At 37.8% G+C, this 25,140-nt stretch overlaps 1 protein-coding gene across 2 annotated transcripts in view; it reads left to right on the forward strand.

Moving 5' to 3' along the window:
* The window catches only part of PAXBP1 (PAX3 and PAX7 binding protein 1), a 35,036-nt gene that overhangs the window by 7,090 nt on the left and 2,806 nt on the right, over positions 1-25,140 (forward strand). For both annotated transcript variants that reach the window (XM_084651609.1, XM_084651610.1), the window contains exons 5-17: positions 323-426; positions 1,836-2,056; positions 3,023-3,212; positions 11,062-11,185; positions 14,049-14,148; positions 14,698-14,813; positions 16,828-17,027; positions 18,463-18,607; positions 18,759-18,880; positions 19,708-19,784; positions 20,115-20,181; positions 23,994-24,140; positions 24,623-24,777. In XM_084651609.1, coding sequence (XP_084507735.1) covers positions 323-426; positions 1,836-2,056; positions 3,023-3,212; positions 11,062-11,185; positions 14,049-14,148; positions 14,698-14,813; positions 16,828-17,027; positions 18,463-18,607; positions 18,759-18,880; positions 19,708-19,784; positions 20,115-20,181; positions 23,994-24,140; positions 24,623-24,777 — 1,768 coding nt within the window. The remainder of the gene's footprint in view (positions 1-322; positions 427-1,835; positions 2,057-3,022; positions 3,213-11,061; positions 11,186-14,048; positions 14,149-14,697; positions 14,814-16,827; positions 17,028-18,462; positions 18,608-18,758; positions 18,881-19,707; positions 19,785-20,114; positions 20,182-23,993; positions 24,141-24,622; positions 24,778-25,140) is intronic.

Consider the following 25,140-nt stretch of genomic DNA (forward strand, 5'->3'; position numbering starts at 1 on the left):
GTTTCATGAAAACTTAATTATACAAAATATTTGTGGTGAACTCTTAAGTATAAACTAATTAAAGCTATGCATGTCAACTGAACAAAATGTATCGTGCCACATTATTCTTTTGATTATTTACTAGCTAATGTGTAAAATGAATTTACGGCGGATCTTGGTCATGGAAGATTAGCAAGGTTCTGGCTTGTAATAAGCATTAGGTGTTTTTTCTTACTCTAATGATTACGTAAATTTAACTATTGGAATTCGGAATGAAATATCCTTGGTATAAATCCATTATCTCCATTTTTATCTTGTCTGTTCATTTCCTTTGGGTGCCCAGGTATTGAGGGAAGTGATGACGAAGCTCTCGTGACTGGGGAACAGGATGAAGAACTCAGTCGATGGGAACAGGAACAGATACGAAAAGGAATTAACATACCTCAGGCATGTATTCAAATAGTTCAAAAAAGATGGTATATTTTTTGGGAAAGGTATAGGATTTTTAACCTTTCAGTGCATATATTGACTAAAACTTCCCCAAACTCAAAGCAGTATTATGCTGGTTGGTATAATTTGATCTGATGAGATTAATGGTGTAACTTTAATTTATAAAGTCCTCTCAGATGGAAATAGGTGGTGTCTTGCTCCTGCTTTCTATCCATTATGGAAGAGTAATGAGCATTGTCGTAGCATTGACTAGCACTTATTAGCTAACTAGGGCCAGTAAGTAATGAAGCTTTGAAGTGAACTTTGTTTCTATTCTTCCTGTCCAGAAGTTGTTAGGCATGTATGGCCTGATACTACTGAGACTAAAGTCAATTGGAGGTTTTTGCCACTGATTTCAGTGGGAGTGATATCAAATCCACACTGGAAAGACATGCTAATAAAATCTAAAGCCTTAATGAATGTACATGTTCATCCCAGATGTACCAATGCCTGAGCCTACTTTTGACTAGAGCTAGGGGAAATGTTTTGGCCAAAAAATGGAGGTTTGGGTTGAATGAAAAAATTTTCAAATTCATGTCTGATTTACCAAACTCATTGGGGGGGGGGGCGGGGGGGGGAGGGGGAAACATGAAAAAATGTAAAGGGGGGGAACTCCCCAAAACCTCAGAACATTTAATTTTGACACTTTTAAAAACATTTTGATTTTTTAATATTCAAATCAACTTTTCATTTCAAAACTTACTAGCTTTATTTTTTTAAATGACAATTCATTTTGGATTCAACGAAAACTTCGTCTGACTCAGAATTATTTTTTTTATTAGTACAGTCAGCAAACTGAAAACTCATTTGTACAGCTCTGCCTGTGACCTCTTGGGAAGACTCCGTACCTGTGTAGGATTATGCCTTGTGGTAGCTGCGATTCGTGGCTTTGAGCAATGGTGAAGTAGCTGGCCCAGAGTTGGAAGGGGACACTAGTTGGCCTTGAAAGCTATTTTCTAAAATTAAAAAATATTTGTAAGGGTTTTCATGGCACGTTGTTAATCTGTATTAACAGCAAAGATTAGTACAGTTTAGGATATTTAGTAATTGGGTGTTGCAGGCTTGCTGCATTCAGTAGTATGCCATGAGCTATTACTACAAATAATGATAACCATGCTAAGACATTCTCCATGGAAGAGATTGCTTCTGTTAATTACTGTAGACCATAATTCTGTGAACACATCTTCGCTCTGTTTGTTCCCATCTATCTTTCATTAGGAGGTTATGAAAAGTGATTCATTTTAATAACCATTTTGATTTGAATAACTTCTGTCTGTGCATATAAAATGTCAAAACTAAGTTACAAAGTAATGTTTTTAAAAGGAGTGACATTAGCATTTTGAGTATTACATGTCTTCTTTCTATAGGTTCAAGCAAGTCAGCCTACTGAAGTGAATAATCTGTACTACCACAACTCTTACCAGACAATGTCTTATGGTTCATCGTATGGCATTCCTTACACTTACGCTGCTTATGGATCATCAGAGACCAAGTCTCAAAAAACAGATAATACACTTCCTTTCAAAACTCCCAGTAATGAGATGACTCCTGTTACTATTGATTTGGTAAAGAAACAGCTTAAAGACAGGTAGGGCAGACCATCTTTTTTAGACTTAAAAGACTTGTCCTCTAGCTTTCTATTCCCTCAGGCACCCTTTAATCTCGAGCAAATGCAGAATTTCATCGCTGGAAAACCACTGACTTGGCACATCATTTAAAAAAAACAAAACAAAATGAAGATGACATTGAAACTTTGTTCAAAAGTCTGCTTGGATTTCTTCTGTGGAAGTGAAGCTTTTAAAATGTGGCAAATTGATCTTGTTGAAGACAGATCTGAGTTGCATCTTCTGGACACTGAAAAAAATCTTGTAGTCAAGAATTGAAAACAGTGAGATGTTTAGCTTACGAAGTAACATAAAGTGTGTAAATCAGATTTTTTTTTTTCCTGAATACATAACCATCTTACATTTTAGGCTAAAATCTGAGGGTTTTTTAGGGCTTAAACATTGTAATCTCCTTGTTAGGTATCAAAAAGATCCTACTGTATGAACAATCCAATTGCAATGAGACATATTTTAGAATGAACAGCCCACACTTTTTGTAATGTCTTCAAAACTGGTTTGTATGCCCCTTGTCGTAAAAACTTTCCATTAGCTGAAGTGCGTCTAGTCAGTGCAGTATAATAGAGGCTGTGTTATAGATTATATTTCTTGCTAGATATAGCATAATGCCTTTGCTTCTATTTTAATTTCTTAAGACTCAGTCTTGCAAGGTTCTAAGCGCCTTTGACTCCTGTTGGGATTAACAGGAGTTGACTGTACTCAGGACCTCGCAGAGTCTAGCTTATGTAACTTACACTACTCTCCTTGCTGATAAGAACTGGAGAAGGGAGAAAGCATTGACAAATCACAGGTAGTGAATGTACCTTGAAAATATTTTCCTTATAGAGATTTGGTACTTGTGCTCTCTCACTCTGAAACAGATTAATATCTTCAACAGTTTGCGTTATGTAGAGTTTACGATGTAAATTTGTTATCTATGCATTGTCCCTCAGGTTGGACTCAATGAAAGAATTGAACAAAGCCAATCAGCAGCAACATGAGAAACATCAGCAAAGCCGAGAGGACTCTACCAAGGCAATTGAACGATTAGAAGGGTCTTCTGGGGGTATTGGTGAACGGTATAAATTTTTGCAAGAAATGCGAGGGTATGTCCAAGACTTGCTTGAGTGTTTCAGTGAAAAGGTAAGGATGCAAAAACATTAATCTCTTTTCAATAAAACAGAAGTAGGGAAGCTTAGTACAGGCCAAACCCATGCCTCCTTGTACTTACTCCTGCGGCCCCCACCCCCCAAAATATCAAAAAATCTGAGAGCATACTCAACAGAAGGTTTGGTTTTAGAGGTGATGAAAAGTCACTTTTTCATCATACTAAGCTTGTAAAGAGAAGTCTCACTTTTACAGTATAACAGATCTCTGGTGTACTTCCAGTTGGAATGTAAGTGCTGACTTGACTGAAGTGTGTGTGTGTGTGTGTGTTTTTAGAATGGTTTAAGAAATTGAATTTTTTTTTAAATATTTACTCAAACACTTCCATATACGCAGATTGGATGCCATGTTAACGGATAATGTTAGTATCCATTATTGGTGAATTGTTAGATTGCATTGGGGTAAAAAGGGTTGAGGTGCAACACTGACTTTTTCTGGAAGCATTTAATGAGTGCCATATAACACACTTCTACTTTTTGCTGTAAATTTTCTGCTAGTAGCTTAAAAGATTTGGCAGTGTTCTGATATCTATTTGGCTGGAAAAGTTTTAAAATCAGCATAGTTGGCTGAAGATTTCAGAATTTTTTAGCTTTTTTCTTTTTAGGCTACTCTGTTGTATACTTCTAACTTGGAAGAATTAATTTTATTTCCCATTTAAGATAATTGAAATATCCTTTATACTTCCAATTCTGTAAACATTAGTATTAGTTAATTTGTATGGTAATCTAATCCAATTTACTGTAGTTAAATTTGGTGAAAAGATAAGATGCTAACAATCTTATGGGTGATGCGTACATTACACAAGTAAATTGCAATACAGAGGAGAGAGTGTTGTTGGAGGCTTTCACTCCTCTTTTCCTGAAAGTGATTTCTATTTTATACGCGATAGGAAGCTATTTATTACATAAATTACATAAGCCACTAGAATGGAGTATTTAGGATGGGGAAAGTGGCTGTTTTTACTTTTCTATCTGTAGGCTTCCCTTCACACCTACCACACGTTCAGGTTGATAAAGCAATTGATTCTTACTATAGTGAGATTAGCTGCTGTCTGTTGCTGGTGGAGCTTTCAGAAAATCCCCCATCTGTACTCTGAATCTTCACCACTATGTATCAAGCAGAATGCCTCTGAACAACCTCTGTGTAAGCAAATAAATTGGTTAGTCTCTAAGGTGCCACAAGTACTCCTTTTCTTTTCACTTGAAACACGTTACTCTCGCTAACTTTTTCTCTGAACAGAACAATGCCAGTTGAGACTTCATCTGATCTTTTTAATGTTAACAATCAAACCAGTGATCAACCATTTAGGAAAAAAATTGGGAATAAGTAACTACATGGTTTTCAAAACTGAGCTGTGTGGAAGGTGGACTGTGTTTTTCATTTGATCCACTAGCCATACTAAATGCTGCTTAACTGAAGAAGCAAAATTTTTGAAACTGTAGCATTGTTAGCTGACTATATAGGTAATGAAGTTGACAATTTATTACTGCCTCATTTTGTTGTGTGTCTAAAGTACAATCCAGATAAATTATGAGCTTGGCTTCTCTTCTCAGACCTTGTCTGTATTCAAAATTGCACCAGTTTAAAGGTGTGACTTTTTTTTTAAACAACTGCAAAACAGTGTGGACATTTAATTTGTTTTAAACCAGGTTTATTAAAAAAATAGTGTCCACACTGGTTTGCAGTTTAAATCAGTCTTAAAAACCACACCTTTACATTGGTGCAGTTCTGAATATGTAAAAGACACTGGTCTACACTAAAAAACTGACTGACCAGTAATGGACCAAAACCAGTTCTGATACTAACAGTTCAGTTATTTTCAACATTGGTTTAGGGGATCTGTTGCTGACAATCACTGGCAAAAACTGGTCAGTTTCCTACTGTAGATGGAGGTACTTGAGATTTGAATTTGTTAAATCTGCCTTCCTTTAGTATGTCATTGTCTGCTCTAATCTCTCTCTGGATGTTCTGTAGATGACTTATTAGGGGGGAAAAAAGGCCTTGTGCCTATATAAAGAAATACTTTCAATAAGTTGCCAAAAAATTACTTGTAAACTAAGCCCTTGATTCTACAATTGACTGCACCCAAGCATACTCCTGTATCCATACAGAGCGACTTTGGCTTCAGTTGAAGTCCACAGAGATACACATACACAAAGTAAACTGTAAAATTGGGGCCTAATACAGACAATTTGACTGTAATATTTAAATACAGCATGAAATCTTAAGTATTCTCAAGGTTCTATGTATTCCCTAATTCTGTGGCCACAGAATTTGCACTGAAATCCACTGCCTGTTTTTTAGAAATCTGTAATGTGTTACTACAAAGATCTGTAACCCCTCAAAAGGTAAAACTGTGGGGCAGCATAAAATAACAGACTAGAGGCAGCCAGACTGCAGAATTTTCATATTAGGTCATTAAAACCTCTTTAATTTTATTTTCATGAAATTGCAGCAGTAGAATTTCCTGTCTGAATTTAGAGATGCAGAATTTAGATTCAGGTTGCTCTGGGCCTTGCGTATCTCATGTTGGCTTTAGTTTGTTTTAAATTTACAATAATGCAGTTCATTTACCACTCCCCTGTAGAAAACTTCAGACTAAAAATTTTATTAAAGCAAATGTTAAAAAAATTATATAGTGCACAAGTTAAGAAAATAGCATCTGTACATCTGGTTATAGTGCTTAGATTATCCACAAATACAAAGTTTGTCTTAAAAGTCATAAGATACATATAATGCATAATCAGCAATAACCCAAATTTAGGTGAATAAATTTAACAATACAGTTTAGATACTAGAATCCGAATACTTGAGTACATCACTCATGAAAAGTTGTAGAGAGAGATGGTTGTGGAAAGCAAAGTTATATCAATGAGTGAACATTGTCCCTCCCTAATTGAGATATTAGGGTAGGTTTACTACTGATGCATTTTGTTCTATAACACTGAAACTGGTGAGGATTGTGGTTAGTCATTTTCACAATGCTGGCACTAGGGGGAAACTTTGCATGAATGAGCACAAATGGGTTCATGACAATACATTTTTCTTCAGAAAGAGATTGAGCAGAAGGATGTGGAAGTTCTAGTGGTGTATAGACTTACTCCTGGAATAATGAGAACGTTTTAGTTCTATAAAATCTTGTCTCCCTTCTATCCCTGTACCTCTCCCCTTTCTGAATTTACTTTTTTTTACTTAGCATATTTTTAAGTATCAAACAGGTTTAGATGTGTGAAATACAATTCTTGCATAACACTGAGTTGCAACCTATACTGTAGTAACTGTTACATAGGTTTTAGAATAAAGTAGAATTGTAGGACTGGAAGGGACCTTGAGAGGTCATCTAGTCCAGTCCCCTGCACTCATAGCAGGACTAAATATTACCTAGACTGTCCATGTCAGGTGTCTATCTAACCTGCTCTTAAAAATTTCCAATAATGGAGATTCAACAGCCTCGCTAGGCAGTTTATTCCAGTGCTTAACCACCCTGACAAAGTTTTTTTCCCCTAATGTCCAACCTAAATTGCCATTGCTGCAATTTGAGCCCATTGTTTCTTGTCCTATTCTCAGAGATTAAGGAGAACAATTTTTCTCCCTTCTCCTAGTAACAACCTTTTATATACTTGAAAACTGTTATCATGACCCCTCTGTCTTCTCCTCTCCAGACTAAACAAACCCAATTTTTTTCAATCTTCCCTAATAGATCTTAGATAATTTTAGTTGCTCTTTTCTGGCCTCTCTCCAGTTTGTCCACATCTTTCCTGAAATGTGGTATCCAGAACTGCACACAATACTCCAGTTGGGGCCTTATCAGTGCAGAATAGAGCTGAAGAAGTATTTCTCATGTCTTGCTTACAGCACTCCTGCTAATACACCCTGGAATGATAGATTTTATTTTATTTTTGTAACAGCATTGCACTGTTGACTCATATTTGGATTGTGATCCACTATGACCCCTAGATCCCTTTCTGCTGTACTCCTTCCTAGGCAGTCCTTTCCCATTTTGTATGTGTGCAACTGATTGTTCCTTCCTAAGTGGAGTACTTTGCATTTGTCCTCATTGAGTTTCATCCTGTTTACTTGAGACCATTTCTCCAGTTTGTCCAGATCATTTTGAATTTTAATCCTATCCTCCAAAGCACTTGCAACCCCTCCCAGCTTGGTATTGTTCTCAGACTTTGTAAGTGTACTCTCTATGCCATTATCTAAATCATTGATAATGATATTGAACAGAACTGGACCCAGAACTGATCCCTGCAGGACCCACTTGTTATGCCCTTCCAGCTTGACTGTGAACCACTGAAAACTACTCTCTGGGAACAGTTTTCCAACCAATTATGAACCCACCTTATAGTAGCTCCATCTTGGTTGTATTTCCCTAGTTTGTTTATGATAAGATCATGCAAGACTGTATCAAAAGCATTACTAAATTCAAGATATACCACATCTACTGCTTCCTCCCTATCCATCAGGCTTGTTACCCTGTCAAAGATAGCTATTAGGTTGGTTTGACATGATTTGTTCTTGACAAATCCATGCTGACTGTTACTTATCACCTTATTACCTTCTAGGTGTTGGCAAATTGATTGCTTAATTATTTGCTCCATTATCTTTCTGGGTACTGAAGTTAAATGGCCTGGTCTGTAATTCCCAGGTTGTCCTCGTTTCCTTTTTATAGATTGGCACTATATTTGCCCTTTTCCAGTCCTCTGGAATGTCTTCTGTCTTCCATAATTTTTCAAAGATAATTGTTAATGGTTCAGATATCTCCTCAGTCAGCTCTTTGAGCATTCTAGGATGTATATCATTGTTGTCCCTGTTGTCCTGAGGACATCTAACTTGTCTAAGTAATTTTTAACTTGTTCTTTCCCTATTTTAGCCTCTCCTGCATTTTCCCTAACATTCACTGTTAGACGTCCAATTGCTACTAACCTTTTCGATGAAAACTGAAACAAAGTCATTTGGCACTTCTGCCATTTCCACATTTTCTGTTGTTCTCTCTCCCCTCCCACTCCCAGTTGAGTAACAGGCCTACCCTGTCCTTGGTCATTCTCTTGCTTCTAATGTATTTAGACTGTTTTCTTGTTACCTTTTATGTCTCTAGCTAGTTTAATCTCATTTTTGTGCCTTGGCCTTTCTAATTTGGTCCCTACATACTTGTGTTGTTTCTTTATATTAATCCTTTGTAATTTGATCTAGTTTCTACTTTTTGTAGGACTTTTTTTTGTGTGGGGGAATTTCAGATCATTGACTTAACCAGGAGATCTTCAATGTTAAGGGCCAAATCCTGCATTGTCTTCCATGGATAATTACATTGAGTTCGCTGAATCTACTTGCATAACTAATGCTCACACAACTAAAAGTTTGCAGAATCATGCCTTAATACTATTTTGGTTTAAAGCACAGGAAGAATTTTAGGCAGAATGTAAGAATTCCTTGTCCTAGCTAACCATCAATTCAAGTTAACACCTCTTGTGTTACATGCAGTGCTATAAAATCTGGAATGATCACAGATGATCAGAATCCTGACTGTGCATGTCATCCAAGTGACGGCAATTCCCACAGCAGAGTGCCCCACAATGCCATGCTGTCATTGGGATTTAACTAAGTTGGGTTGAAGAGTGCCACCTGCTGATTTGGTGCAATCACTTCTTGCAGGAGCTAGGTGGTCTTTTATTCTAAGACTGTTGCCTTCATGCTGCTTAGTTTGTGAGACTTTAGAGGGTCACAAAACAAGGAATGGCTTTCAGCCATCCTACTACCACAATTAACACAACACTGTTTTTGGCTCTCTTAGAAGGTAAAGATATTGGCCATTATACCTTGCTTTTATTGTATAGATATGGAAAAGATGTGGGAGGGTGAGACTATTCGTGGATGTCCAACTGTATAGTTAGTTAAATTGTATTGTAATCTTAATAATCCCAGTATTGATATATCACCAAACGACACTTTGGAAATGTAGGTTAAAAACTGATGCAAATGGAGTGAGATACTGTGCAGAAATCTCTGCACATTGATGTTTTTCCTGTTTTATTTTTTTGAGAAAAGCGTGTAACAATTAACCAAATGTTAATGGATTAAAGGATTAAATACATATGATTTTTAAAACTATAACAATGTAATAGGTAGTGAGAGCCATCAAAGTTGATCACCAGCTGCAATATTGTGGATGTAAAGAGTACTAACTCCTAAATTTAGTTGGTCTCCAGAAGGAATCTATTTTGAATGTATTCAAACACTCATGCACAAGTTTAGCTTTTCTTTTGATGTTCAGACACTGATTGGAGGAAACCTATGGGGACATTTTAAAACATTCTTTCAACTCTTTAGTGAAAATTTGTAGAATAAACTGCTCACAGGAAGAAGCTATTCTCTTTATGAACAGAAACAACAATAATGCTAGGATATGTACTTTACCCTTCAGTTAACACTACTGTTTGGTTGCATCCATTTTTGAAAAGGAGTCTTGTAAATCTGAGTTCAGAATTTATTTAACTCTAGAAAATCTTTAAACTTTTTTGTATCCATTTGCAATTAGTTCAAGAAGCTGTTCTGACCTGTTGGTGCTGATGTTCTCAGGCCAAGAATGCTAATGTGAAGAGCTGACACTTTTTTCCCTTGCTATCAAAGAAAACCTGACTTGTAGTTCCTTTGGGTACCTGCAGTGGCCATTTCAGCTACAGTACCTTTAGTGTTAAGCTTTGTTGGAGGAGTTTTCCAAATACTGACTCCAGTCCTAGGTTAGTTCAGAAAACATTTTTCTGAAGCCATTCTTTATTTAAAAAAACAACAAAACCTTGGATTTTAGGTAGCAGTAAAATGTTAGAGCTGAAAGATTTTGGACTAGACATATCTCAGAGGTAAGGAGGCCATATCTTAAGTGTTTTAATGCCAGATATGAATAAATTATAGGAGGTGTCTTGCCAAATAAACTGAGAATTACTGTCTATTGTATTTGAATAGAAATATGGCCAGTTTTAATTCCTTGGTGCCAGGAACTGGGATCGCCCAACATAAGCTATGATGCTGCTGTCCAACACAGTAAATTCTAGTTGCTGTAACATACCTTTACTTCTAAAGTAATTGTACAACTGAAATACATTAGTCATATTAAAAAGTGAGTAGCAGATCATCACTGACTTAAACTCCAGTCCTGCAAAGATTTACCCAAGTGCATAGTTTTCCTCACATGACTCGTACCACTGAAGTGAAAATTATGCTCTTGAGTAAATTTTTTCGGGTTTGGAGCATCAGTTGGCATACACAATAGCATGTGGATGATGTTTCAATGATAAAATTCCGTAATAGTAAGTGCGCTATCAATCATTGGCATTGATTTAGTAAGTTCAGTATATGTTTTGTTTCTGTACTGCTAATTGTCAGTAGCATACTTTCTCAGTAAATTAATTTTGAATCAGCATCTAGTATCTACTGTTGTAAAAGTGAGTTCTGTTAATTGTAAACAGTAGCACAAAACATTGCTTACAAGTACATACAGTGAAGACAGTCCCATGGAATACATTTGTGGCATTTATACTCTAGTTCTGCATCTCTTTAAATCAGCCATTAACTTACTGTTCAGGCTTTTCACACTGCTGCTTATCAGTGAAAACTACTTGTACAACTTTTGTACTATAACTGAAGGCCATTATCATAAACTCTGTCAAATGCATGTATTGGCTCCAAAGATATCAGCTGGTAAAAGAAAACAACTGATGTATCTAAAAACCGCAACAGCCTACATTGCATCTTGGAATAGTATGGTACCCCAGACAATTAGGCACCTGAAGAGTTTGATATTACGTAGTGTGTTATATTTTTACAGGTGCCCCTGATTAATGAACTCGAGTCAGCAATGCATCAGCTGTACAAACAGCGAGCTTCCCGCCTTGTCCAAAGACGACAAGATGATATTAAAGATGAATCTTCGGAGTTTTCAAGCCATTCAAGTCAGTCCATCTTGAAGGTTTTTATTATTCATTAAACAACCTTGTTTACTTAGTATGGTTTAATTTAAAAATAAATACTGCAGAGCATGATTGACTTAAAACTTATCTTTTGTGATGACTAGAAGCAAATTCAGGTTTAAAGTATTCTGATCTGTTTTGTTTAAATACTGAGTCATTCTTACTCTTGAGACTTCATCTCTCCTATCTGCTAGTCTTAACTATATATATGTGTGTTTTCTCTCTTTCCTAGCATTCAGGATATTTGAGAGTAGTGATGTTTGGCATGTAACTGTTTCCCTATGTCAGGCTCTCTTTTGACCTACTTACGTTAATGTAGATACAAAATTCATGATACATCTACCATTGATTTCCAAACAGGACTTTTAAAATGTTGATAACCTGAAGACTTTTTAAAAAAGTACAGTTCATTCTGTTAGCAATAAGTGTTACATTTCAACAGTGTAAGTTTAAGACTCTTAGAAAAGAAAAAGCATTTCAAAGCTAGGGAGGCTTTCTTCTCTTAGCCAGATTTAAGTTGTAATATTCAGATACTAACTCTGTAATATTATAAATACTTTATACACAATAGAAAGCCTCCTTTTGAGACCACTGCTCCAGAAGTGGAAATCAATTTAAAAAAAATTGGTCAGTATCTCTGTTCTGGTGATCACTGTTAAATGTGTAAAATAAGTTGTGCAAAAAAACCAGATACTCATATTATCTATATTTTATTCCACATACTAATGATATCATGTAACATTTCACTCAGGTGCTTTTGAAAACTTTCCTGAAATTGGTAGATCTGGTTTCCTGCTTTTAAGGAGATTTCCATTTAAAAAGTTTTTATTGCCCTCAGTTTTTTTTTTTGAATATGTAGAAAACATGTCCTGTGGGCAATCAAAATTCACCTTCGTCCCCGCTTTCTGGTATCCACATCTATACCTATTATCCATTTGTCTATTTAAGAACTATCGAAAATGGATTTTGTACCTAGTTACAAAACTACATTCTCCTGCCCACTGCAAGTCCCTTTTGAAATAATATTCAGCATGTGCACACAGCCTAATTAATTCTAAAGTTAAAATCGCTCGCCCTCTTTTGAGAGCTTAGTTGAGCATAGGCCTTGTGCTGGCTCTCCCATTTACCCTGGGTGCATTGCTTTGAGGCTTAGGATATGCCAAGTATGCTCTGAGCAAATTACTTAGGGAGCCTATAGTGGGGCATGTTGGATTAGAATGTTATTTGGGGGATGGGAAGAGTCCAGATACTGTCATAAAGGGGACGCTTTATCTGAAGCATGGGAGTCCTGAGGATATATTCTGGTAAATAGATATATTCCTGAAATGTTTCAGTCCTGTCGTCCTCTCCACTGGGACTGGTAATGTGGTCAGTCAGTTTCTCGGTCAGAGGTGCACAAACACATCAACTTGACAATCAGCTCACTTTACTACTTAAACCAAAAAATTATTACCTTTGGAAGGGACTTAAACACATTCCCCAAATGTTTACTTTACTCTGTCTTGTTACAGTCTGTAACATAACCTTGACAGATGTAACATATTGAACAAATTACAACTTCTCCCATGCTCTAAAGCAGCTGTTCTCAAACTGTGGGTCGGGACCCCAGAGAGGGTTGCAGCCCTGTTTTACAGGGGTCGCCAGGGCTGGCTTGGACTTTCTGGGGCCCAGGGCCAAAGTCCGAGCCTCGACACTGGGGCTGAAGCCTAAGGACTCCAGCCCTGGGTGGCAGGGCTTAAGTTACAGGCCCCCTGCCTGGGGCTGAAGCCCTTGGGCTTCAGCTTTGGCCCTCCCACCTGAGGCAGTGGAGCTTGCGTTTTGGTTATTGGCTGTTCCCCTGGGGAGGCAGCAGGGCTCAGGCTTCGGTCCCTCGTCCTGGGGTCATGAAGTAATTTTTATTGTCAGAAGGGGGTTGCGGTGCAATGAAGTTTGAGAACCCCTGCTCTAAAGCTTTCCTTTTCTGAAAGGATTTACCATTTCTTAAATAGGAACACTAAGACAAACAATCATTAACATTCTTAAATGATGAATGATTTGATAACCTGGTTTGGTAAGAATGCATAACTTTATTTTTGTGTAGTTTGAGGCTATTGTTGAAATCTTGTGATGTTTATTCTAGTGGGTGGATCTGGTATCAAGTAATACTTGTGAGAATTTATGGCAAAGGTTAGACAAGCTGGAGACTTTTGTTAATTTCAGTCAATGGCTTATCACCGGCTTCACTGATTAAGAGCAGAATTTAATGTAGCTAATCAGAATGATCTATCATGGAATTGCTGTTTTTTTTTAAAAAAAAAAAAAATGGAAAAAAACGTAGGCTTTATTTCCTAGGAGTTTCAGATATATATCAAAACCTACACGTAACTTAGTGAACTTGATTTTGTTCCAGGGAGCAAGACTAGATGAATAGGAGTCAGATACTGAATCTTTGTTACAGGGCTGCCTTTCTCTTCCCTCCCCCTCTTCTCTGCTCACTCACTGTGTTTTTAAAATGTTGCATGCTGAATGCTATATTTATAGCAGCAGTACAGTTTTTTTTCATTTTTGTTGGTACCAAGCAGTTTAAACATTTACTGCTTTAGGCCACGGAGTGTTGATAACTTGTGAGTACCAGTATTAGAGGGGAAGACTGAAGTGTGATGAAGCCAAATTCGTATTTGAATAAATTTGGAGTATCTTCAATTTGAGATTCCAACTTCCATCACTACTTCTCTCAACCTGTAGTAGCTACAGATTCAAACATTTGGGTTTGTCTGTTTTTAGCTGCTTCAAAATACTGGACAACACATTATTCCCTGTTACTGTAGATGGAAGTGTTTTAATTTCAACCAATGTAATCTTGCAGGTAAAGCACTGATGGCACCGAATCTTGATTCTTTTGGACGAGACAGAGCACTCTATCAAGAGCATGTAAAACGGCGGACTGCGGAAAGGGAAGCTAGAAGGTACAGTACTAAGATTTCCTGATTGTATTGGGGTAGCACCCAAAGGCTCCATGCAGTATCATTACATCAAGCAGGGATTTCCATAACATGTAGGAAAGCGCTGTCCCCACTCTGGACAACTTAGAGACTATTTGCTTTGTGCAGTAATGAAGAGAACATTTTAGTTAAATGACAAAAGTACATATCTGGTTAGTTACAGTTCTCCTTCCAACAAAACTTGCTCCTTTCGTCCTAATCTCTCTGTCCAGGCGCCTCATGCCTCAGCCCACGTACTTGCCAAGGATATCCTCAAAGAAATATTCAGGCTTAGTATGTGGAAGCAGCCAATCAGATGGTGCTTGCTAAAGTTACTGAAAATGCCTATAAGACACTCCAGTCTTGCTGCAGTCCTTACTGCTTTCCCCTAGCTCCCATGGTGAGGGATGGAGAGGCTATCTTTACTTTGGCTCTCCTGGGGTCAGGAGTAGGACCAGCATGGCTAAACTATTGTTCATTTGTACAAAGATCTTAATGATTGGTTTATACTGTAATTGTATTGCTGCCTTATAGAGCCCGTCGTAGGCAAGCAAGAGAACAAACTGGGAAGATGGCAGATCACTTTGAAGGCCTTTCTAGTGATGATGAAGAAACTTCAACAGATATTACTAATTTCAACATGGAACGAGGTTAGAAAAGTCACTCACTTATTAACTGAACATGGAAATCCTAAAAAAAAAAATGCATATTACACAATATGGATTTTTTTCTAGACTTAGAATGACAAGATAACAGAATCACAACAGTGATTTGAAGTTGTTTTTTAAAAAAGCATTTAATAAGAATATGGAACTTGATGGGGACAATATCAACTCTTAAAACGAAGTTTAACAGACCTGTTCTAAAATCATGTACAAATTCAATTTATTCTATGGAGATAGTCTAGCTAAAATAGAGGAATTGCTCTTCCTCCCTTCTTGCAGAACAAACTTGCATAGTAAAGTGTAACAACATGCCTCCTTCCCCACGTCACCATACAGTTTTGCACAGATTCAGTGCTTTATTTTCTTTGCAAGTCTGAGTGGTTTCTATTGCATTATGAAACACATGCTCCCTCTAATGACAAGAGTTAAACATTTAAGTTTGTGTGGATTTTGGCAATTCATTGTTCAGTGGGACACACTTGAACTCTATCTTCTAAAAAAAAAATACATATATATATATATATATATAGGGGTGATTTTTGGCAAGATATTCTATTATCCCCAAGAATTCTGAAGTTGCAGACTTTGGTAGGTGAAAGACCATGTCTTTTCTGAAGTTCTGCATAAGTGTCTATAAGCTTATTGACAATTTTTATGGAGCTATGTTGCTATGAGCTAACAGTTTGAAATTTAATATATATATTTTTTTTGTATACATGTAACTAAATGAGCTGTGTAGTGACTTAGGCCTGTAAGCCTATAACCCTAAAATTTCCATTGTTTTAATTGGCTGTGGTTTCACGAAAACTGCTACCCGTGCATAAGAATAATCTGTTTGAGTTTTGTGAAGTGTCTGTTTGTTTAGGTTTTTTTGCAGGTACAATAAAACTTTTGTTAAAAACAATATTAACCTCAACTATCTAGTTAAAAACTTAGAACCTGAACTGCTGTTTTAACTTGGCTTCTTGTGCATATATGAGATTTAGAAACAGATACTATGCCTGCTCAGTATCTATTAAAGACTTTTAGTATATTCATATCATACACACCATAGATTCATTTTGGATTGCAAGATGCACAAATGGCATACATATAACTGGGATATAATGGCAGTTAAAGATTGCTGGGACAATTTAATATGTTCTTAGTTTAGGTATCACTGTTGTGGGAGACCAGTATAAAAGATACAGTTATATGATGCTCCACTTTGTAACGCCTCCCATTTGTTTCTCTTTTGGAACTGAAGAGCTATAGGAAGGGCCCTTTGAAGTTTGTCTCTTTATATTCTTGATGCTCTAACTCTAAACATTGCTTACAACAAAGAGAACTAGAGCTGCAGGAAGAAGGAATGACTAAAATGAAGAGAACGTAATTGTGTAAGAAAAGGGGTGAGAGGGAGTAAAAGGATAAAGCAGGAACTTAAACAGCTGCTAGGCTTGTAAACTATTAGTACAGTAAAAATACAAAAAAAGTTCCTGGTAATTGTAATGTTCACTAAATGTGATTTTTTATTATTATTATGTGATATATATATTCACATTATCAACAGTTCAATTCGCTCTAAGATCCACATGTCCAAATCCACACTTTCTGGAACCCTCATTTGACTGGCTAGTGTTAAGGATGCCCCATCACACTTAGAACGTGGCACTTAGTTCTTCATTTTCACCCTTATTTATCATTATTGATACAGTCCCACTTCTGGCTACTACTGAAACAAAACTGGTGGTGCTACCAAAGCTTACTAGATCTTAATATAAAACATATCTGCATGATAAAACAGTTTACCAAATAGACACTTACAGCACCCAGGCACTGTTTGTGTTGCAGTGAGGGAAGAACAGAGGACAAGAAACTAGAAAACTGAATTTTTTTGTTGCTTTCGTCAGTTTCTAAGCTGAATCTCATTTAATTTGCTTGGGTAAACCACCTTATGGGAGCTCTTGTAGACAATAGAACATCAGCTTGTTACCTAGTTCTCTAAACTTTTTCCCCCTAGATCGCATTTTGAAGGAATCCACCAAAGTTTTTGAAGATGTACTAGAAAGTTTCTACTCAATTGACTGCATTAAATCACAGTTTGAAGCCTGGCGTTCCAAGTATTTCTCCTCTTATAAAGATGCTTATATTGGCCTCTGTTTACCAAAGCTGTTTAATCCTTTAATAAGACTTCAGCTCCTTACCTGGGCTCCTTTGGAGGTAAGATACTGTTACTCAAATTAAGTGAACTGTTGTGCATTTAGAGCATCATTTTTTCAAAACAAGGTGAACTACCCTTCGGTTCTTTTCGAGTATGCCACTCTCAGGTCTTGGGCCTCAAGCTCTCAAGATTATAAGGGTGTAAGCTCTTTAGGGCAGGGACCTTGTTTTTGTTCTGTATGTACCACATCTAGCACAATGTGGTCCTAGTCCATGGTTAGGGCTCCCAGGAGGTATGGAAATATAATTAATAACCTTTTTTTTTTAAATGGAATCATATGATTCTTCCATGCTCAGACTGGGCTTTGGGCTGCTGTCCCCTGTGGTTAGCACAGCAGGTCTGACTTAAGTTCAACATCTGCAGTTCTCTTTCCTTTGGGAGCAATGACAGTGGTATCCAGTAACCACTTCTTAAAGACGTAAACTTCTTAAAGCAAAGTATTTATTTAGAACAAAAGTACTTAAGGGAAAACAGATCTTAAAACAATTTAAACTTGTTTATTGTTGAGTGTACCTTCAGAATAAAATGAGCTATTTTATTTCCCAGTTAAGCATATAGGTATGTTGAAAACATGCCAAATAGCTTTCCACTTACAATTTTTAATGATTTGGCTATTCATTTCACTTACGTTAGAATATAGAAACAGGGCTGATGCCAGGAAGGGGATAGGTTATAAATAATGTTAATAGATGTCCCCCAGTATCTGTCTATGTGGAGTAGAATTACAAATATAATAGTGTGTGGACACATGAGACATTTTGGTGCTCGCAGGTTTAACCATTTATGTTCCATAGGCTACAAAATGGGCATATAAGAAAACCACATTTATATAAAATAGGCCTTTTTCATCAGGATTCTGTAGTTAGTGTGGTATCACTAGTGTATTCCATGCTGGGGTTTTGTACAGAGTGGTAGTCAATGATTTGTATGCCACCAGTGTAAGAAAAGAAAATACTTTACATCGCTCTGAAGTAAGTGAATACTATCCCCATTTTGTTAATGGGGAAATTAAGGCAGAGTGGCTTACCCTCAGTCATGCAGAATCAGTTGCAGAAATGAATAGGCCCAAAGTGATTTGTGCTTAACTAAGCTATTTTGGGCCAGATAAAAATGCAGAGAAGTCTGCATTGAATTCCGTGTGAGTAAAGCACCTTTGAAAATCCCATTAGGTGCCTAAACACCTCTTAAAAATCTGGCTCTTTTTCTAATGGCTAATGTGCCTAATGTGCCTTTAGGATGTCTAGGATACTTGGCTCATAATTCCAAAGCTATTGTTTTCTTTTTAAAAGGAGGGAAAAAAACTTTGGCCTTCAAGTGTATTATGCTGATGTTTTAGGATGGCTAAATAAGTTGTTCAGGCTCTTTAAAACTCCTGTTGGCCTCAAACAATGTTTAAATGTATGGGACTAACGTCTGTCCTATTAATTTTAATAGGGCAAGTGTCAAGATTTTGAGAGCATGTTGTGGTTTGAATCGTTGCTATTTTATGGCTGTGAAGAACAGGAGCAAGAGAAGGATGATGCTGATATTTCACTATTACCTACCATTGTAGAAAGAGTTGTTCTCCCTAAACTAACAGGTATGACTTAAATGCTATTTTGTAACTTTTACAAATATTAAACCATAGTAAATACAGAAGAACAACTTTCATGTGATTTAACTGTCTTAATACCTACTTTTTGAGCACCTGCAAAGAAAACTGTGTAGTAATTCTTAATTATTTTTACTAGTACTTGCTGAAAGTATGTGGGACCCTTTTTCTACAACACAGACATCTAGGATGGTAGCAGTTACACAGAAACTAGTAAATGGATACCCTTCAGTGGTAAACGCAGAAAACAAAAACACACAGGTAACATTTTTTTCCTCAGTCATACTAGTTTGGAAATCTATTTTATAGAATTTCTGCAGCATAATGAGAAACATTAGACACATTGGAACAAGAAAGAGAATCTTACAACTAATGGATGTGCCAGTGCCCAGTTCCGTAGTGCTAAAGACCCACTGGAGCAGCTGGGGGAAGTAAACTAGGAAGGATGCTAAGCCATTTGAGTCTGTACAAAATGTACAATAGGATTTGAACAGAGTGATTCAAAATGTACCAAACTTAGTTATGGGGCTATAATTTCACTTTAAGGTTCAGTTGGAAACGCCATTGCTTCTGTTTTCATAGCATATTGTATTGCTAGAACCTCTAGATTGAGTGCCACGTAATTCATTTGCTTGTCTTTTATGACAAAAGAATGTCTTTGACAGCTTACTGATATTTTGCAGTGTCATAGCTGTATACTTACAGTATAGAAGTTAACGGAGTATGAATGCAAACCTTAAAATAGGCGATAACTCCCAGCAGAGTTGTTAGATTAAGACTGTATAAGACCCTGATCCTGCAAATTGTTAAAAATTTGTTTAAAGTTAAGCACAGGAATAGCTAAATTGACTTCAGTTCCCTTTAAACTGAAGTCCAGTATTTTTACTGACTTGTTAATTGTAGCTATTCCCAATATTTGACTTCAGTAGGACTACCCGCATACTTGAAGTTAAGCATGTTTATGTAGTTTGCTGAATTGGGGCTTAAAGCACTTTGCATTTTTAACTTCTAAAGAGGCCTTTAATTTAGCTAACAACCAACGCAGGACTGCAAAAATTTTTAGCATTTTCATCTCTTAACTTTTTCAGACACTCTTGAAGGCCCTGTTACTAAGAATGAGAAGAACGCTAGATGACGATGTGTTCATGCCATTGTACCCCAAAAAGTAAGTTGCTTGTTTAAATGTGCAAAACAGCCATAAACATCTTGATTGGCAATACCAGTTGCCTTTTTGTCTTGCATATGGTAGCTGAGGCTTTTTATAGCTCTGGGCTCGTTCTTGGGTTTGGGTTTTAGCGATTTTTTTTTTTTCAGGTTTAATAACATACTGTAAGAATGTAATGAGGCGAAAATGATGAAAAAAGTTATTTGAAACTTTGGAATTTTACTGTAGTCTGTCCTCCATTCATGAAAATAAGAATAATCCACAACCTTCAGACTGAAGTTTTTATGGTTACCTATTAAACAAGTTTAGAGAAATCCTTTTATTTTCCAGCATCTTAGAAAACAAGAACTCTGGTCCTTATTTGTTTTTCCAACGCCAGTTTTGGTCCTCAGTGAAGGTAAGCCAACAAAAATATCTGATGAGGCCTCAAGCCAGGTACTGCTACAATAAAATACACTTAAATATTTTAGAGAATTACTTAAAAATGCATATGGTGGAAGGGAGGTTGTGGGAAACTTTTGAAAAAAATTTAGCTTTGTAGACTAATGAAATTACTATATTCGGTACTTTGAGTGGGGTATATAAGTACAGATATAGTGAACATTTGTAATTTTAAGATAAATTTCAATTTTAAGTTAAAGTAGCACTGTAAGGTTTAAAGGAAATTCTCTTCTGACAAAATTTCATCCCCTTTTAAAACCATCTCTTATACAAAGAACAGAGAGCTTGGACAGATCACTTTGTAAATGATAACTATTTTAAAATTCTGCATTACATATTTATTTGACATACAAAGCAGATCAGTCTTGATAGTCCAAATGACCAAAAAATAAAATCTGACAAAATCTAAAAGCGTGCAGGCAAAATATAAACAGGGTAGCTGAAATGAAAGGTCTTGGTTGGGGACAAAGGACAGAACAGCTACTTTGGTTGTTTATTTTTAACTTTTAAAAAAAGTAGGAAACATCAAACTCATTGTGCACAAGTGACACATTTATTTATCCCTTTGGCTTTCAGTCACTGCTTGCTCCAGAGTTCTAGAACAATTGTAATCTTGGTCTACTTGAGGCAAGGGGGTAGAGAGAAGATGGAGGAAACTCCTTGTCTTCACATATGCATAGTCAGAAGGTGGCCCTCTTTTTTTTAATCTTTAGCGACTGTTGAAATTAGACACAATGGTCGCTTGCCCTTTCATTTGAAATAAAGTATATGAACTCAACAAATATCCAAACTTTACAGACTTCTGCAAACAGTAGTAGATCTAGGATTTTCCAGTGGTGGGTGTAGGGACTGAATTGGGGAGAAATGGGATTGTTTCTCCAACTTCTGGATACGTTTGAAAATCTGTTCATATACATAACAATACTTGTAACATTTTGGCAACAAACATTTCAATTTAAAAGCGTACAATTGGCCACCCTTAAACCTTTCTTTCTTTTTTAATTTTTATCTTGGGTGTGAGTGGGTGTGTGTTCTAGAGGAAAAACTGGGCATGGCTCTCAGTTCTCAAACATTAAAATGAAAGTGATTTGTAGAAGACCAAAATTGGTCATATGTTCATGACCTTGCTTTTATTTTAAAATAAAGTAAATTCAGCCGCATCTTGAAAGCAATTTTCATAAATAACCCCCTCACTTCATTATGCTGTGGTAGGAAAGTGTCATTTTACAGATGGGGAAAATGGCACAGAGTAATTTTGACTTGACAAAGCCATAGAAGTCTGCAAGAGTCAGGATTAGTATTGAGTTCCTGGCCTTTCCAGTTCTGTGTTAAACCAGGAGACCAATGGTGTCCAACCTGTGGTCTAGGGTGGTGGTTTTCAAACTCTTTCTGGGGACCCAGTTGAAGAAAATTGTTGATGCTCCTAACCCAACGAAGCTGGGAATGAGGGGTTTGGGGTGTGGGAGGGGGCCCTGGGCTGAGGCAGGGGGTTGGGGTGCAGGAGGGGGTCAGGGCTCTGGGGTGGGGCCAGGGATGAGGGGTTTGGGGTTCAGGAAGGGGTTCTGGGTTTGTGGGGGGGCTCAGGGCTGGGGCAGGGGATTGGGGCACGGACTTACCTCCGGCAGCTCCCAGTCAGGGACGCAGCTGGGGTGCAGAGGCAGGCTTCCCGCCTGTCCTGGCATCAGAGACCGTGCTGTGCCCCAGAAACAGCCAGCACCAGGCGTGGCTCTGGTGTGCAGGCATTCTTCCCAGCTCCCATTGGCTGGTACCCGGCCAGTGGGAGTGTGGAGCTGGTGCTCGGGGCGGGGGCAGTATGCAGAACCTTGTGGGCCCCCTGCCTAGAAGCCGGCCCCGCAGCTGGCTGCTTCCGGGGCACAGCGCGGTATCAGAACAAGGAGGCACTAGCCTGCCTTAGCTGGGCAGCACTGCTGATGGGACTTCTAACGTCCTGGTCGGTGGTGCTGACCAAAGCCATTAGGGTCCCTGGGTGCTGAGCAAGGCAACCCAGTGCCTTACATGCCACGACCCAATACTGGATTGCCACCCGAACTTGGAAAAACACTGATCTAGGGGCTCTGAGGCTGATCCCCGAGTTCTGACTGACAGCCTTGACAAAGGGTCACACACCTTGCATGATACTTCCATTTGACAGCCCTGTTACTTATTCTGTACAACCTGTGAGAAATCTTAGCAAACTGCGGAAGTGACTTGTAATATTGGTGCCACTGGTTGCCAGGAGTTACTGTGGCACCTGCTGAGCAGGCAGCCAGGCCTCAGTGCTTCCCCTGCTGGACCAAAGTAGGGAAGGAGCATAGTAGTGGCAGCAATGGCAGCACATCGAGGCAACAGAGAGAAGGTGAGGGGCCTACCACTGATCCCAAGCTCTAACAGCTATCTGCACCAGCTTTCCCCCAGGTACTCCTGCAGAACTTTACACCCAGACAGCCCCAAGTCACCTACCACTGAAACCGTCCCATACTCCCAAATACACTCCAGCACCCATTTATCTCCCCACAGCAACAGCTGTCAAGTTTAGTGGAGCTGCATGTCCTCTCCTTTCACTGTTTGGGACAGATTGTGTTGACTGTAAGTTGAAGTGTCTGGTTATGTTAAAATTTGCAAACATACAAAATAGCTTATTAAATCTACATAAAATGTCTCATACTGAGCAGCACAATTTGACAGCTATGCTGTTAAGAAAACTGATATTTTTATACCAAGAAAATTGATATAAAATGTTGCTCCCTGTAACCTTTTCAATGAAATGTTTTGCATCATCCTGCTGCTACAGGGAGGAAGTAGGAGCAGGCACATCCTCCCAAACTGTCTTCCACTACTTTCTTTGAAGCCCCAGCTGGAGCTTTTGCATGAATTGGGAGTGCTCTGAATTGCTGCTCTCATGCTGCAGGGTAGGGTGGGGAGAGTAGCCCTGCTTTCTTGCCAGGCTATGGAGCTCCAGAGAACAGGATCTGGAGATTCACTAGCTCTGCCTGTGCTTAGGGGAGTACCTATCAAAAAACATCTCTTAAACCCCACACAGCCACTGACTGTAGCACAGGAGACTAGAAATCAAGGAGAAGCTGAGAACCAACAGCTCCCTTATTCTCTGTGTCAGCACTGGTCTGCAAGATGCTTTAATTTGTACCAGCTGGCATTGGTTCCCTGTGGTCCATATTCCAGTTGGAGATAAAACACTTAGCCACTCTCCCCTGCACAACATGCCTTCTGTACCAATGGCTGATGGGAGTCAAGTGTAGGCACTACCCATGCTGTCTGTACGATAACGGGATTTTTCCCATGCCAGGGTTGTTTGCAGGTGGTACAAAGGAAGCAAGAACAGGGCAGCGTCTGCCCCAAAGTACTGATTGTGGTTTGGTTTTGTTTTGTTTTTTGTTGTTCAGCCCTCAGACTGAAAAGTTCGGACATCACTGCACTAGACAACACTTAATGGACTTTATACAACAAACTTGGGCTGTAAAAACCTTGATTTGTTCTTGTTTCTTTGTATATATTTTCCATAGAATGCTCTGTAATCATCATCTTTGTACAAATCCCATGTTGTTATAACACTGGGAAGAATGACATCTCACTGATTCTCTTTAGTCATGAAACTGAACTAGAAGTTATCTTCTTTTACCTCACTCTGATCAGTACATTTAAACATGTCTTTTTATCTTCTTAAAAATTATTTTTTTTTCTTGTTTATCAATAGTTGCTTATGTTTTGCCTTCAAATATTCAACACTTCCATTGTCTCTGGTGTCTTTAGTTACTAGGAAACTTTCTCCAGTGGTATGGAATCCTTTCAAACAAAACTCTACAGGAGTTATCGATAGATGGCCTGCTAAATAGATATATCCTTATGGCTTTTCAGAATTCTGAGTGTGGAGATGACAGCATTAAAAAAGCTCAAAGTGTAAGTAAAATGGAACAAAATATACTTAGAAAATATACATTAAAAACATCTTCTAACTCTCTTGAATTTCCAGTCAAGTAAAACGTATATTTGGAGCCCTAGTGGGAGACTCTTCAGTTTCCTGTGTTTAGCCTAAGATTTCGAGTGTTGCCCATATCTCTTTATAAATAAAACAGTTACTATGTTTTCATAGCAGACAACTTTTTTAATAAAAGATACATTATATGAAATTAGAAATTCTGCTTATTGCTATCCTTGATATTGCTGGTGATTTTTTTTAAAGATATTGATTAGTATGTGTTGCTAGCATCTTAATTCTCACATTGGTCTTTAATATGTTGTTATAGTACCCTCAAAGTGTAGGCCTTACCATTGCCAATACTGGCATCTTGATGGCTTTCTAAAACATATTAGACCGTAGGTATTAGTCATTTTTCTTGACTTTTTGCTGTTAACACATTTTCTTCTTCCCTCATCTCTAGGTAATTGCTTGCTTTCCTAAACAGTGGTTCACTAATCTAAAAGGGGACAAGACTATTTCCCAGCTAGAAAACTTGTGTAGATACCTTGTTCATCTGGCTGATACAATTTACAGAAATAGCATTGGATGCTCTGATGTGGAGAAAAGAAATGCAAGGTAATTTATTTTGAATCATGTAATGCAATAGTATCTCATGCTGCTGATATATACAACACAAAAGCACATGTGCCAACAGACATACGTACGTGTGTATGTGTGTATATATAAAATTTTTGAGGCGTTCCCCCCTTTTTAAAGTTTAAATAGGATTTTTAATATGGTATCAATGGCTTTTGGGGATGGCTAGTGTATTGTATAAAGGTTACATTTAATCTGCTCCCATTGTGTAGTTCTGCTCTAAACAATTAATTGAAAAGTGGCATTTAGGGATTTTGTTTGGTTTTGCTGGTTTCTTTACAAATTTGCTGATGCAGCTAATTACTTGCCATGCAAATTCCCGCCACTGTCCGCAATAAAGAT

This window comes from Lepidochelys olivacea, assembly GCF_965140295.1.
Source record: "Lepidochelys olivacea isolate rLepOli2 genome assembly, chromosome: 1".
NCBI classification, from domain to species: Eukaryota; Metazoa; Chordata; order Testudines; family Cheloniidae; genus Lepidochelys; species Lepidochelys olivacea.